This window comes from Typopeltis vanoorti, chromosome 7 (genome assembly GCF_054136105.1).
Source record: "Typopeltis vanoorti isolate ZY-2024b chromosome 7, IOZ_Tvanoo_1.0, whole genome shotgun sequence".
NCBI classification, from domain to species: domain Eukaryota; kingdom Metazoa; phylum Arthropoda; class Arachnida; order Uropygi; family Thelyphonidae; genus Typopeltis; species Typopeltis vanoorti.
In genome coordinates, this window is record NC_143555.1 from 126,521,911 (window position 1) to 126,538,453 (window position 16,543).

General features: G+C 36.7%; 1 protein-coding gene across 1 annotated transcript in view; it reads right to left on the minus strand.

Annotated features, from left to right (window-relative positions):
• Positions 1 to 16,543, minus strand: part of LOC150105041 (uncharacterized) — a 113,338-nt gene that overhangs the window by 35,486 nt on the left and 61,309 nt on the right. Inside the window, exon 3 of the mRNA XM_090395463.1 lies at positions 5,953 to 7,022. Within this exon, the coding sequence (XP_090251589.1) occupies positions 5,970 to 7,022 (1,053 nt within the window). The 3' untranslated portion in view covers positions 5,953 to 5,969. The remainder of the gene's footprint in view (positions 1 to 5,952; positions 7,023 to 16,543) is intronic.

A 16,543-nucleotide genomic window follows, 5' to 3' on the forward strand; every position in this document is an offset into this window, starting at 1 on the left:
GAATATGTGCCTTCCATATGCTTGGGATTTTTATACCATCATTATTGTTCAGATTGGGGTGGTTGATAAGAATCTCACAGGCTTCCTTAAATTTGTGTTCATACTATGTTTTGGTGTGATATAAACAACTGGTGCTTTTCAAGTCAATTCTACGTAAAGTGTTGAGGCATGATCAGAAAGGCTAACTTCACCATAGTTATCATATTTAATGTGTCGTTTATGTTCCTTTTGTCTGATAGGAATTGTGCATCCTGTTTCCCCTATATATGGTATATTACAGGTGCAATAGATACAGTATACTCCAGGGTGGGCCAGCAGAGGGAGTGGGTCTTTGGATGAGTTGAGTAAGCTTTTTAATTTTGCAGGAGATTTAAAGGTGGCTTTAAGGTTGTATTTTTGTAGTATTCTGCTCATTTTATCTGATGCCACTTTAATGTAAGGAATGGTTATAGTTTTATTGTAGTCTGGTTTATCTTTGTTTTTTTTATCGAGGTCTTGTAGAGAATTTTTATTTATGATTTTTTTTTTCATTGTTTCAAATCAGTAAAGCTGTGGGACTGGATGGTATTTCACGAGTTTTGAGAGAATGTGCTAGGGAACTGACAGTGCCTTTGACCTAGCTTTTCAACGAAAGTCTGGCTGTGGGAAAGATGCCCATGGAATGGAAGGAAGGTAAGATAGTGCCATTGCATAAGGGTAGTAGCAGACTGGAGGTATCTAATTATAGGCCAGTTTGTGTGTCATCAGTAGTTAGTAAGATCTTGGAGAAAGTAGTGAAGGACTGTATACAGCATTGGGCAGATGAGGGTAATGTTATCTGTGAGAGTCAACATGGATTTGTGAAGGGGCGCTCTTGTTTTAGCAATATGCTAGCCTTTTATGATAAAGTTACAAGAGCATTAGATGAGGGAAAGGCATAATACTGCCATTTTTTTAGACTTAGCAAAGGCATTTAACAGGGTGCCACATGATAAGCTGATATTTAAGTTGCAGCACATGGGTCTGGATGTCATATTGGTCAACTGCATTCAGGATTGGCTGTCCGATATGTATCAGAGTTGTATATGGTGGGGCAGTTTCAAGGAACCAGAGGGTTACAAGTGGGGTCCCACAGGGCTCAGTACTGGGACCTATATTGTTTAACCTTTATATCAATGACATTGTGTCAGTGGATTGCAAGGGGATATTCAGTTGTTTGCAGATAATGCGAAGCTGGGAAGGATTATTATTAATAGTGCAGATGCGGCAGCCCTGCAAGAGGATTTGAATAAGATAGATAGATGGGCAAATGAATGGGGGTATCAGTTTAATGCAGCAAAATGTAAGGTCTTGAGGTTTGGGAAACATCGATGGGATACAAGAGATCTGGGATTGATGATTGATAGAAACCTGAAATTTAGGGGACATATTGCAAAGGTGGTGAAGGTAACACAGAGAATTGCTGCAATAATGAGAAGGATGCTTACCTGCAGAGATAAAACAGTTATCATTCCACTGTATAAGACCCTGATCAGACCACACTTGGACTATTGTTCTCAGATTTTGTCTCCAGGATTTGAAAGGGATAAATTAACTGTGGAAAGGGTACAAAGGCAGATAACAAAGATGGTTTTTCAGGACTGTATAATGATAGTTATGAGGATCGGCTGAGGGAATATGGACTGCAGAGTTTGGTCGATAGAAAGAAGGAGAGGTGATATGATTGAGACTTTTATACTGTTGAGCGGTGGTTACAGGGTTGATACTGGGAAGTTCTTTCGTTTGGTTGAACAGCAGGAAGGGGTGATGACAAGAGGAAGTTACGAAAGGAAACTGTGAGCAAGAGGGTGAGGAGTGGTTTCTTTGCATAGAGGGTGGTTGAACCATGGAATGCATTGCCTGATTGAGTGGTGAGAGCAAGAATGGTCAATGAGTTTAAGGAGTGGTATGATAGACTTTGTGTTTCTTAGGGGGGGGGGGGAACCTCCCCTCGATGAGTCTTGACAGACTGTCTGTTTCTTAGGAAGGACTTCCCAAGATGAGTCTTTTGACTCCATGGAGGCCTGAATAATAATAATTAATATGAAGGTCGAAACGTCAGGAAATTAAAAGAGTTATTTATAACACAGATGTTAAGTCCATGATTTCTAAAATGAATGCTTTGTCAGTGAAATCATTCACTGACAAAGCACATACAACTGACTCGGGTAATCTATTCCATCATTCACCACTCTCCAAGTAAAAGATATAGTCCTTACTCCCTTGCTAATCATGCTCTTACTCAATTTCTGTGGATAACCTAAATAATGGTTTATAATGTTATTCAAGCACTGAAATATTTTGTTCACATCAATCCTATAAATTCCCCCCACAAGCACTTATATTACTCTATCATATCCACCTTTATCAGCCGATCAACCTGTTTCTGTAACCTACAAAGTCCCCAATCTCTTCTCATATAAAGCATCACACAGTCCTGCCACCATCTTAGTTACTCACCTCTGAATCTGCTCCATCTCATCCGCATCTTCAAGATCTGCTCACCTGGGTTTCTTGAAGATGCGGATGAGGTGATCTATGCAAGTAATCTAGATGAGGACTTATCAAAGCCTTATAAACAGGAATAATAACATTTTTTTTTTTGCATGTGAAGGTGTTCTGAAACAAAGAAAATAGGTAGAAGTAATGAACATATCAACTGTAAAACATTTTAGCTACTTAGGCACGATCAACAAAGAATCAACAAAGCTGGTATGGTAGGAAGTCAACTGAATAAATTTATATGGAATAAGAGAAATTAGTCAAAACACTAAATTAGTTGTATACAAGACGGCGTTCAAACCAATTTTAACTTATGAATCTGAGAGCTTGGCTAGAAATAAAACACTTGACCAAAGACTACAGATATGCGAATCCCAAGAAATATTAGGGGTGTGAACAGATGGCAAAAATTCATCAGTGGCAATATCATATTGAAAACAAAGATATTAGGAAAGACCTTGATATTGTTAGCTATGCTAACAATATCAATGAATGTGTTAGCAGAGCTAATCTCAGATGGTATTGGTCACTTAAACAGAATGGGAGAGGAAAAATTACCAAAACAAGTGTTCTCTGCCAGGCTGACAGGAAAAGACCTAGATTATAGGTGGATTGATAAAATAAGAAGTACCTTAGAAGACAGAGACAGAAATATTGAATCTGATAACGTTGGAGTTCTTGACAAGTAACAAATTGATTTGGAGGAAAATTGTAGATAGGAAGTTAGTAATAATGTAAATTTTTCATGTATCACTATCATATCTTGTGCACCCCCTCGAGGGTGCATGTCAGGAATTTGATGATGAATCATAGTGACAAGCCATCTTCATGTTGTAAGAACAGCATTTGTGAAATTCTTTTATTTCAGTTATGCTAACTGAATAGACAAACCTATGGGAGTCTATCCTTATGTTAATAGCAAAAATGGAAGAGGTAAAAAAAAAGTTGTTTTTCACATTAGCTAAAAAACACAAGCAGTCAGCAAGTAGTCATGTTTTCAACCATTTCACTTTGTCTTTTTAATCATTTTTCATACCAGTTTGCTTAATTATACATTATTCTGGTGACTATCCACACTCTTACTCTTAGTGATATATTTAAATTTTTTTTTTCAGATAATGAAAATCCATACAATTTTTTGTGTTCTTTTATTAGATTGTTAATTTCTGTTATAGAAGCACTATACTCATAATTAAGACTTGTAAGACAAGTCTTAATTTAAACATTTGAAATTAGATGACAGGCAACTATAACAGATTCAGAAACTACTTGGAACAATACAGTGGGTTAAACCCACTGTATTGTTCCAAGCTGCCATGCACTACTAACCTCTCAAGGTTAGTAGTGCATGGGAGCTAGTTATGAAAATTTTGTTAACAGCAGTAGCGACTGTATACTTTGATTAAAGAAGATAAAGTGATTTGGAATAAAATGGATGACCAGATATATCAAACAGGAATTGTGAAAAGAGGTTATTGAAAGTATGCAAAAAGAGAAGCAGAGAACAGCTGCATGAGGAATATAAGACTCAGGCCAGGAAGGCAACTAATGTAGAGGGGAAGAAACATATGGAATAAAAGGGGCATTGCAATTCAAGGAGAATCCCAAGGAGCACTTTCACTATATGGTCAGTAGGAAGAAAAATCATTGTGGACACATGAAACTTCTGGATGGAGAGGTAATTCAGTGACCAAGGCAAATGACACAGTGGAGCTATCTGATGATTATTTTATTAGCATGTTCCCTTATGGTAAAGGGTGGCTTTATTTCTAGACATAAAGAGGGGTGAAAGACTGGAAGTGAATGTAGAGAAATCTACATTCACTTCCAAATATTAGTAAGGAAATGGGCTGGATTTTGCCATGTGTGATTTAAGACAATGCTAAGTAACTGACAGTACCATTAACCTGGCTGTTTAATGAAAATCTTGCAACAGAGCAGGATTCTGAGGAGTGGAAAAAGGTAAGATAGTACTATTTAATAAGGATGGTAGCAGAACTATATGTAATTTTATATATATAGAACTATATGTATAGAACAATATGTAATTCTTCTGTGGTTGTTAAGATGCTGGTAAGAACTTGTATACAGCATTGGACAGATGAAGGTAATATTATTTATGAGCCAGCATGTATTTGTTAAGAGTGTTAGTTCTTGTTTTAGTGATCCGATTGCCTTTTAAAATAGGGCAACAAGTGGTGGATGAGTATAAGGCATATACACTGTCTTTTTTTTTTTTTTTTTGGAAGAACATTTGATAGGTTGCCACATGATAAGTTTGTATTTAAGTTGCAACATATGGGTTTGGATATCAGGTTAGTGGTTCTAATTTGTAACTGGCTTTCTGATAGATATCAAAGAGTTGTAAATTAGGAACAGTATCAGGGAGTAAGAAGTACCACAGGGTTCAATACTGGGATCATTACTGTTCATGCTTTATATTAATGATACTGTCACAGGATTATAGAAAGATATTTAGTTGTTTGTAGATGATGTAAAGCTTAGGATGATTATTAGTACTGTGTTGATGTTGTGGCTTTTCAAGAGGATTTTAATAAGCTAGAGCTAATGGACAAATAAATGGGATTGCTTATTTAATACCACTAAATGTTAATAAGGTTTTGAATGAGATTCAAAGATGCAATGCTTCATACTCATGTGGCAGAGTTATACTGAAAGAAGTGGAAAAGCATAGACTCTTGGGGTGATTGTGAAGACAATCCAGAGGACCACTGCAATATTCAGGAGGACAGTAATCATCAGAGATAAAAGTGTGGTGGTTCCATTGTATTAAAACTCAATCAGACCATATTTGGATAATTGCACTCATAGCTGATCACTGGGATTTGAAGGGGATGAAGTAACCTTGGAGATGTGCAGAAGCAGAAAAAAATGATATCAAGACTGTATAATATTGGATATGAGGACAGACAAAGGGCATGAAAATTACAGTTTGGTGGATAGAAGATAAAGGGAATCCCATTATCTTCTGTCCACCAAATGTGTCTGAAACATTCATGCTGTTGAGAAGCATTCACCAGATTGACATTGGGATGAGATGATTTTTCATATTTAGAATGAAGGAAAGAAACAACAGCAAGGATTAGTAAAAGTGTAAGGAGCAAACTGTTGAGAGGTATTTATAAGACTGATATTGGGATGGAAGATTTTTCATACTGTGGAATGAGGGAAAGAAACAAGAGAAAGTAATTAATAATAGCATAAGGAGCAATTTTTTTTTTTTTTTTTTTTGCATAAAAAATGGTAGGAGCATGGATTCCATCACGTGAAAGAGGTGGCGAGTGTGCAATTGGTGAATGAGTTTAAGGAATGACAGGATAAACTTTGTTACCTAAGTCAGATTTCTCACAAGTTATGATTTATGATGAAAGTTCATAATAATAACAAAAAATAATAATAATTTGTTCTTACTTTCAATACTTGCTGCATTATATTTCTTCTTCTAACAATGTTGTTAACTGAGGTGCAAGTACAGCACTTTCCATTTTATCTCTTTCTGCTTCTAAAATAACTGCAATAGCCCTCATTGGATCTGAATGCTCTGACTTGGAAGAGAGTATGCTGGAGAAGTGCATTTTAATTCTTTCCACTGTATTCAATGGCTGTCCATTAGAATAGGGAACATGTGATAAAAGGAATTCAGTACCTGTCTTAAGAGTATGAAGACTTGAAAAATTAGAGGATATCTCATGTACAAGCATCAAGATATTTCTGAGCAATCCTGTGTCGGTGCTTTCTTTTTCAGTGTTATCATTCTCTCCATCTATCTTCTGCAGCATCTGCGTGAATTCCATTAGCATTTTTAACATTAGTGGAGTACTTCTCTTTAGCAAATGATTAAAATTTTGGATACTGGCAAGCCATTCATAAACATTACGAGCTGTGCCAGTAATGACTCGTCCCCGTAAGCCCACTTGCAAAAGCGAGTGCAGCATCATCCAGAAGGAATGGTCAAGAATATTATGGATCAAATCTTTAACTACACATGACCTCTTGTAACATTCATGGAAATCTTTGAAAAGAATATTCCATTCATCATCTTCTTTGCCTACAATGTTTTCAACTGTTTTCCACATGCCTTCATTTATTACCAATTCTATTATTTCTGCCCCCACTGTGGTTCCTAATCCCAAAGCTCCTCCAAATAACAGAGCATTTTTTGTACTGTCATTTGACTTACGAGAAGATGTAGAAGCTGAATTAATGCTTAGTCCTAAAGTACATGCAGCTGTGGTGGCCAAGCCTATCCACTTAAAAATGTTAACATTCACGCGACGATCATCAGTGTTATTAGCTATTTCATAAATTTTATAAATGCTCTCATTCCTCGAGTGAAGCCATCTGGGGAATCTCTCTGTAAAAACATGTCTTAGACGAGGAGTGTAAGTTAGTACACTTTTCAGTTCATTCTCAGAATCTTGTAGTTGCGCTAATACATGTTCCTTAAATTCTTCCAAGTTCGTATACATCTTCTGGAAGACCTACCAAATAAAAAAGTATCTTGTACATAATTTTGTATAGATAAGTTATGAATTATAATTTGCAAAATATGAAATAAAAATTATATAAATAAATATGAAATAAGAAGGTAACGACATATTATTATTAACATCAGCCCTCCATGAAATCAAAAGACTCGCTGTAGTAGGTCCACACTCTCCTGCAAAACGATCAATAAACTGTACCTTGAACCCAAACAAGTTTCTGCACCACCACACTTTCAGATAATGCATTCCATACACCAACTACTGTCCATGTAAAGAGCCTGCTCCTCAATCACATCATCCTTATACTACTTCCATGATAGTTCTTGTTCTACCTATGAAAAATCTTCTCTACATTAATCTGTTAACAACCCTTCACCAACTTGTATGTCTAAATCATATCCACTCTCCTTCTTGCCATATTTGCTTGCTAGAATTTTCTGTTAAGAAAGAGTATATGTTGAATTACAAAGCATGTGATTTTGACAACCTTGAGGAATAAGATTAGAGCAATGCCATAGCATAAGAATTCAGAGGAAAGAGATATTGTATATCCAGAGTCGGGAGGATGAATCAATCCAGGATTAGATAGATGAATAGCATCATTAAGCAGGAGTTGAAGAAAAAGTTGTGGAAGGAATATGAAGAAAACAGTGATGACTAAGCCTGTGACCAGTGTGGTAAGGAAGGCCAAAACTAATTATGAAAGGAAGCTAGCTAATAAGGCTAAAAGAAGTCGCAAAGCATTCTTTTACTTGCCATGCAAAGCATTCTGTATGGCAAGTAAAAGGAAGAATAACTATGGAAGAATGACTAATGATTTTAATGATTGGAAGGTAACAGATGCAAATGAAATAGATAAATTACTGAATGATCATTTTGCAAGTAAATACCATCCAGGCAGAGATGCTCTAGTGCCAGAAGTGATACTGACTGATGGAAGAATTTGAAGTTCTTCTAATATTATTATTATTATTATTATTTGACACCTCCAGGGAATCCATAGATTCATCGAGGGAGGGCACCTGCTCTACAACTTTGTCTCCACCAACTGACTTCAACTACACCAACACCAACAGCAGGATTTGAACCCACAGCCTTTTGGCTGGAGAGCGGATACGCTAACCACTCAGCCAGCCAGGCTGGCGTATTGCAGAACTTGAATGGAATTAGATACCACAGAGATGTGCAAGAGAACTGGTACACCCTCTAACCCAGCTGTTTATTTTGAGCTTCAGTTCTAACAAGGTGCAAAGGAGATGGAAAGAGGGCAGAATAGTTCCACTGCATGAATGAGGTTCCAAGACAAAAGTCATGAATTATAGGCCAATCAGGAGTGGTGGTTCAGATATTAAGGAAGTTGGTAAATGACAGAATTTAGGACTGGTCAGACAGGAATACAATACTCACAGGGGACAACACGTTTTATGAATGGTATGTCTTATTTTTGTAAATGCACTCTTGTCATAGAAGCAGAAGACCTGTCCATAACTAAGGTGGCCACACCTTAGTTATGGACAGGTCTCCTCCAATTGGGAAAAGTGATTGACAGGTTGCCTCCAATTGGGAAAAGTGATTGTATGGTCTACACTTAGGAGGTAGAAAAACATGGATATTTCAGTTAAGAAATATATATGTGGAACTACAAGGCAAGTGATTATGATATACTTGGAAGGCAGCTTGAAGCAATCCCATATAAATGATATAGAAAATAATTTGAATGGAGATATTCAGTAGTATGCTGACGATGCAAAGTTGGATAAAGTATCAAGGATGTTCACAGTGCATGGAGGATAGTCAGGGGGTATCTGGAGGAAGAAACATCACCCTGTATACCCAATGCCAATATCCCATCCAATCCCACAGCTGTTGGATAGGATATTGGCTCACATTTTAAGAGAAGGTGCAAGGAAACTGGCAATGCATTTGACTAGGCTATTTAATTTAAGTCTCTTGCAAAGTCCCAAGAGAGTAGAAGGACCTAATAATTCCTTTGTATAAAGCAGGATCTAAGTCTATAGTAGCAAATTATAGATCAACAAGTATCTCAGGAATGGTGGCAAAAGTACTGGAAAAGTTCATTAAACAGAGAATTCAGGAATGGTTAGATAATAATATGATACTGCTGGATTTTTGCAAAGGCATAATCACAGGATACTGCATGGAATGTGACGCTGGTTATGTGGATAAGAAGGTGCCTGATGGACAGAAAGGTATATGGTGAAGCAGAAGCGAGGTGGTTAGTGGTGTGGCACAGGGCTCTGTGCTCAGACCAGTGCTGTTTAATTTGTACATACTGTAAATAATATAGGAAATAATTTGGCAAAAGGTAATGGATGTCAATTAATGTGTAAAAGTGTAAAGTTATACATTTTGGGATACAAATATTACAAATTGCACTTCATGTATACCAATGGTAGGAGTATCAGGAACAAGAAGGAAGAATTTTTTGCCTTGGTTGGCTCTTGCTGGCCACAGGTTATTGGCATTAGTGAGACAAAGCTGACAGAAGATGATATATCTAGTGGGATAGAATGTGAAGGGTATAGTGTGTTCAGGAGGGACAGAGAGAAAAAAATGGGGGGGAGTGTTATTGATGATAGCCCATTGATGAACTGCAGCCAAGGAGAATAGAAGTTGAACTGCAGGATAGTGAAAAGAGCACATTTGAGGCTATTTGGTGTGAGATTGAGACTAGCAGAACAAAATATACAGTTAGTTGCTGCTATAGACCAGGTCATAGATGGTGAACCTACGGTATGCGTTCCAGAGGTGGCACGTCAGAGAATTTTGCTGGCACGTCAATGATTTATAGGTGATATCCTTTTATACGCTTATAAATTATTTACCTTTTTTTTTTTTTAATTGTTACAATACATACAAGTTAAATTTTGCTTAACATGAGAGAGCAGCTATGAAGACGTGCATATGATTGGCACGGTATTAACAAAAGATCACACGACCCAAAGACGAAAGCAACCTACAATTGTTGAGTTGAAATGTTAATTCTCTTCAACCGAATTCCATAACATCTGAAATTGTCATAACAACATTCACTATATATTTCTTAGTTTTAACACATTCACGATAGGGTGTCGTTTATCATTCCGACGAAACTTCTCATTACTGGCAGGCTCAATTCACACAAAGTTTCAACCCTTGGTTGAATTTTATTCCTGCTTGTTTGCGTTTGAGCTGGCAGGCAAACTCACACACGCATTATATGTACAGTGACCATATTTTTTTGGAGAAAATAAAGAACAAATCAAAAACTGTTTCATCATAAATAAATAAAAAAAAAAACAGGTTGCGTTTATTTGTTTCACTAAAACTAAAAATGCTTCATAATGTTTATTGTAAAATATAAGCATAAACAGAGCATTTTAAACAATGATATTGTTACTTAAAAAATTTAATTTTGATACTTTTCACAAGAATGAACTTTTTTAATAAATCAGGTTTGTGTTTTAAAAAATTCGCAAAACTGTATACAATTCATGTCAAAGCTGCATTTGGTATAAACGAATGCTTTCGATGTTTCGATTTTTAATTGGGTTTTCTCACAGGTCTACATATTGTTCAATAATGAAAATACTTGTTCAGTGGGGGTATTAGATCCAAGGAGACATAAGCAAAATTCAATGATTTTTAAAATGTTTTTAAAAGATACATGTTTATCTGGAAAATATTTATAAATTTCAACCCATCTAGGTCGTCAGGACTTGTCATTTTGTCGCCATTTTCTTCGATCTTTTCACTGGTGACTTGACTTTTAATACATGAAACTTCATTGAATAGTTCGCCGTCATTTATATTTAAGTTCCAGTGACCGGAAATGAACAAAAGACTTTCCTCGATCTTCGCCCGCAGAATGATTTCTCGTAGTAGGATCCATTCAAATACTTCCATTTCCACGAAACAGCTGTTCCAGTTACAGTAGTACCTCGACTTACGAACTTTTTCACATCCCATTATTCGTATCACCTCTAGATACGAACCTAGACTCGAGACATGAACCGCGATGCTTTTCTTTTCAAATGAAAAGAAAAGTTTTACATATACCTTTTTTTAACTTTTTATGCACATTTAGCTGAGCGCACACTGAACTGTCTCTAGTGTAACGATTGTTGTTTCTACGTCTTATTTATCTGAAATAAATACGACGTGACAAACGCACTGCACATATTTGCTTTTTTGTGTATCTATTTCGGTATTTGTAAACAAACAACACACTTCATGAAGATTTTTTAGGTTTGTATTTATGATGTATACTGTATTTATTTGTTTTTACAAGTGACGTATTTTATTGTAGCTTCACGTTTATTATTTTCTGAATAATCTATCAGATAAGAATCATTCACTGATCGGTGTATTATTTTCAACATGGGGCCAAAGAAAACTAAGAAAGAAGAGAAGAAGGAAATCACAATAGAAATTAAGAAAGAGATTGTGGAAAAATATGAGAAAGGAGTCAGGCAAAGTGATCTGTGCAAGCAGTATGACTTGTCCAAATCCACCATAGCTACAAATGTGAAGGAAGCAGATTTTTATAAGGAACTGGATGTGGCCAAAGGAGTACCTATCATGTCATCTCGAAGAAATAAAGTTATGGAGGAACTGGAAACTTTACTCATCTGGATTAATGACATGCAACTGAAAGGAAATAGTGCATCTCAAAACATGATCTGTTTACAAGCTCAAACTATTTACAAAGATCTTTCGCAGAACTTGCCATCCACTAGCAGTAGCAAAGACATCGGCGAAGAGTTTAAAGCTAGCAAAGGATGGTTTGAGAAATTCAAGAATAAAACCCGTATCCATAGTGTTGTTAGACATGGAGAAGGTGCTAGTGTTAACAAAGAAGCCGCTGAAAGGTTTGTGAAGGAATTTCAGAAACTGATGGAGTCAGAAGGTTACAGACCAGAACAAGTTTTCAACTGCAATGAAACTGGGCTTTTCTGGAAGAAAATGCCTAAGAGAACATTCATCACTAAGGAGGAAATGGCACTGCCAGGACACAAGCCAATGAAAGACAGACTAACTTTGCTTTTTTGTGCCAATGCCAGTGGTGACCTGAAGATAAAACCTCTGTTGGTTTACCACTCTGAAAATCCTAGAGTCTTTAAAAAGCAGAAGCTTAACAGGCACAAACTCAGCGTAATGTGGAGAGGTAACAGCAGAGCCTGGGTAACCAGGCAATTCTTCTGTGAGTAGATGACAGAGGTCTTTGCTCCCACAGTGAAACGGTATCTACAAGGAAAGGTTCTGCTGAGAAAGTTCTTATAATGGACAATGCTCCAGCACATCCACCACAGTTGGAAGAAGATTTGGATGAAGAGTTTAATTTCATCAAAATTAAGTTCTTGCCTCCTAGTACCACACCACTCCTACACTCAATGGATCAATATGTTATTTCTAACTTCAAAAAGCTTTATACCAAAGCTCTTTTCCAAAGATGTTTCGAAGTTATCATCGACACAGAATTAACCCTCAAAGCTGGAAGAATCACTTCAATATTCTTCATTGTTTGTGTCTTATTAGTCAGGCATGGGAAGATGTTTCTATGAGAACTCTAAAATCAGCCTGGAAAAGGTTATAGCCCGACTGTGTCCAAGGAACTGCATTGGAAGGACCTGAATGCTAAATTGACATTGTAAATACAGTCGTCTCCATGGGCAAAACCATGCATTTGGAAGTTGATAAAGCAGACGTAGAGGAGCACAACGTTGAGCTGACCACTCAGGAGCCTACAGGAGTTAAGAAGAGAGCAGGAAAAAAGAAAGGGATGAGGAGGAAAAGCAAATGTCTTGAGAGGACGAAGATGACAGCAACAAAAAGGTAGCAAGTGACGTAAAAAAAATCTTGAAGCACTGGGGCGAATTGCAAGAATTGTTAACAAGTGGCATCCAAATCAAGGTGTTGTTTCTAGAGCCACCAATATCTTCAATGGCAATGTCATTAATCACTTTTGAAGGATGTTAAGGAAACAACAGATTCATTGAACGTCGGATAGGTTTTTTAAACCTCCCTGACCTAAGAGACAAAAAGAAGCAACTGAAGACAACCAATCGAAAACTCCTGAACCACAAAACTAGCCACAAGAAAATTGATTTTTTTTTACAATTTAATGGAAGATGATTTTCATACTAATCGTGTAAAACCAAAGATTTCATAAATAAAAATAATGGTAATGCATATTTATAGTGTAAAAATGCTCCTCTTCTCCATTTCTTTGCATTTTCTTCATTTAGTTGAAAATTTTTTTTTTTTTCGGATTTTTTTTTTTTTTTTAATTTTTGAATCTGGGAACAGATTAACTGATTTCCCATAAGATATAATGGAAAATTGGGTTTCAAGATATGAACCACGGACAGGAACGAATTCAGTTCCTAAGTCGAGGTACCAGTGTATTTAAATAATCAACGCAGGTTTGGTAGAATTTATGAATTGCATCTTTAAATATGTTGGCATCAATATTCAGTTTAATATTTCAATTCACAAAATAAAGAACAAAATGGCTATTTTAGAAAAAAAAAAAATCTAAAGGACAGAGCAGTGAAATAAAGGACTATCCTCTTAAATAAAGGACATATGGTCACCATAATTATATGGCATGTTTCAATTCGTGGTAGAATTTTATTTGAAGTTAGCCTTTGTGTTTGAAGTTAGCCTCGATGTCACCATGACATCGAGAATTTCAAATGCAATAAAACAAATACTTATTTCGTGTAATTGAAAAATTGTACAATAGTTTTTAGTTAGATACTGGGTTTCTGGTACAACATATGATTTTGCCAGAGTCTACACAGCATAGTTTCTGTGGGAGGGGACAATAATAGTGCAATTAGAGACAGCTGGAATAAGAAAGGCGCTAAATAATGAATCACATTATTTGTTGAGAAATATATTACACAGACTACAAACACCACTGTACCTTATTCAGAGATACAATAAAACTACTTGTTTTTCTTGCATCTGCAGTATAATGGCTGTTGGGGAGGGCGTGTTGTTATCATGGGGAGAGAGTTACTATCGCCTCGACATGTACATGTTTAAACATTTTTCGTATGCGAGGTATATGCAAACTTTTTAATGTCTTTTTTCGTAAAGTAAAATCAGGGGTGCGAGTTATATGCGAGGGCAAGTTATATTCGAGTAAATACGGCAAGCATTTCACCGACAAGTTGGCATCCATCTGTTGCTCGCCCTGCTCAGCTGACTTAATGGAGAGTTAAAATGCATAAATATTTTTCTGACTACTATTTTTTTTTTCAATCCAACATCATTAAAATCAATTTAATAATGCAATAATCAATTTTACATTGAATAATATTAAATTTATATATAAATAAATATTATAAATGAAATATTTATAAAATTATAAATAATTATTTATAAAATATTATATAATATTATAAATTAGTTAATTCGTTTTCTATTAATTTTTCCCCTACTAAAAACTACCTGGCACGTCAGCAACCTGATTTGTAAATTTTTGGCATGTGCCGGCACGTCAGCAACTCGATTTGTCAACTTTTTGGCACACGCACATAAAAAGGTTCCCCACCACTGGACCAGGTGATGGAATAGATGGTGGAGATAGTATGCATAAGCAAATAGATGCAATGAGTGGAAGGAGGGTAATTATTATGTGGGATTTCATAAAGGAGAGTAATTATTATGCGGGATTTCATAAAGGAGGGTAATTATTATGGGGGAGGAAGGAATTGGATTTTATGCAGTTATTAAGGGCTAACTACCTGAAACAGCATGTAATGGAATATACTAGGGGTTCGAGAGTGCTTGACCTAGTAATTACATCTGAGAATTTGACTGCATTGAATATGACCACATTGCCACCAATTGGTGAGAGTGATCATAAGGTCTTGACCTGGAAGGTGGCTAAATGCGTGGAATTTTCAATTAAGACATGGTACATGTGGAATTACTGGTCTGGTAAGTATGACAAGCTTAGGAGATTGCTTGGATCAGTGCCATGGCATGTAAAACTGCAAGGACTGGAGGTTGATAGTGCACGGGAAGCGGTAAAGGAGTGTCTGAAAAAAGTAATAGCTGACTGTATACCTAGAGTCCGGATAGTAAATCAAGTAGGGGTTAAATGCAGCTCAAGCTTATTAACACCATTAAGCTTGAGCTGCAAAAAAAGAAACTGTAGAGTGAATTTAAAGAGAAAGGTGACGTGCAGGCCCATGAACAGTATAAAGCACAGGCCAGAAGGATAACGAGTGTGGTAAGAAAAGCAAAAGCGGATTATGAAAGAAAATTAGCCATGCAAGCTAAAGAGAATCCCAAACAGTATTTTTATATGCTGCAAGTAAAAGAAAAAATGTATATGGCAGAATGATTTTAAGGAATGGCGATGCTAGGGAGGTAACTGAATCAGCTGATATAGTGGAATTACTGAGCGAGCACTTTGCAAGAGTATATCATCATTGGTGGTGATATTGCAGGAATGAAGGAACCAATAGCTTATACGGGAATTGAGGTGAATGAAATGCAGGTGAATAGTATATTAAAAATCCTTAATATGAATACATCTGTGGGATTGGAGATGGTATACCTGCTCGGGTCATACGTGAAGAAGCTAAAAAATTGTCAGTGCCCTTGACCATTTTGTTTAATTTGAGTCTCGGGTTTGGGTTAGTCCCGAGAGGGGAAAATAGTTCCACTGCATAAAGGAGGTTCTAAGATTGCTGTTGCAAATTACTGATACTGCTGGACCTTGCTAAGGCCTTTGACAGGATACCACATGGAATTCTACTCAGTAAACTGCAGCATATGAGGATGGATATAGGGTTGGTGAGATGGATAAGAAGGGGTTGGTGAGATGGATAAGAGGGTGGTTGATGGAGAGATATCAGAGAGTAGTTTATTCAGGAGTAGAGTTCAAAAGACGGCATGTGACTAGTGGTGTGCCGCAGGGTTTGGACTACTACTGTTCAATTTTTTCATTAACGTTATAGGAAAGGATCTGAGAGGAACTGTTCATTTGTTTGCTGATGATGAAAAGTTGGGTAGAGTAATAGTGAGTGCACGGGATGTCAAAATTTTGCAGGATGATTTGGATAGTTTGGAGGACTGGGCTAAGGAGAATGGATGTTAATTTAATGTGGCATAATATAAGGTTATGCATTTTGGAGTGAAAAGATTAGCAGCAGTATATCACATTGGTGGAATTGTACTCCAGGAGATTTACGAGGCTAAGGATTTGGGAGTGTTGGTGGATAGGGAGTTTTAGGGAACACATCGCAAAAGTGGCTAAGTCAGCTCATCAAATCATTTGGTTGCTGAAAAATACTTTAACAAGCGGAGACAAGCAAGTTATTGTTCCTCTGCATCTAGCCTTGATAAGACCCCATCTTGACTACTCTGCCCAGATTTGGGCACCAGTTTCTTCTTGATGGGGAGGAGGTGGAGAAGATCCAGAGGCAAGTGACTAAGATGATAGCAGGTCTATGGAATGAACCTTATGAGAACAGGTTGAAGATTTGTGGGTT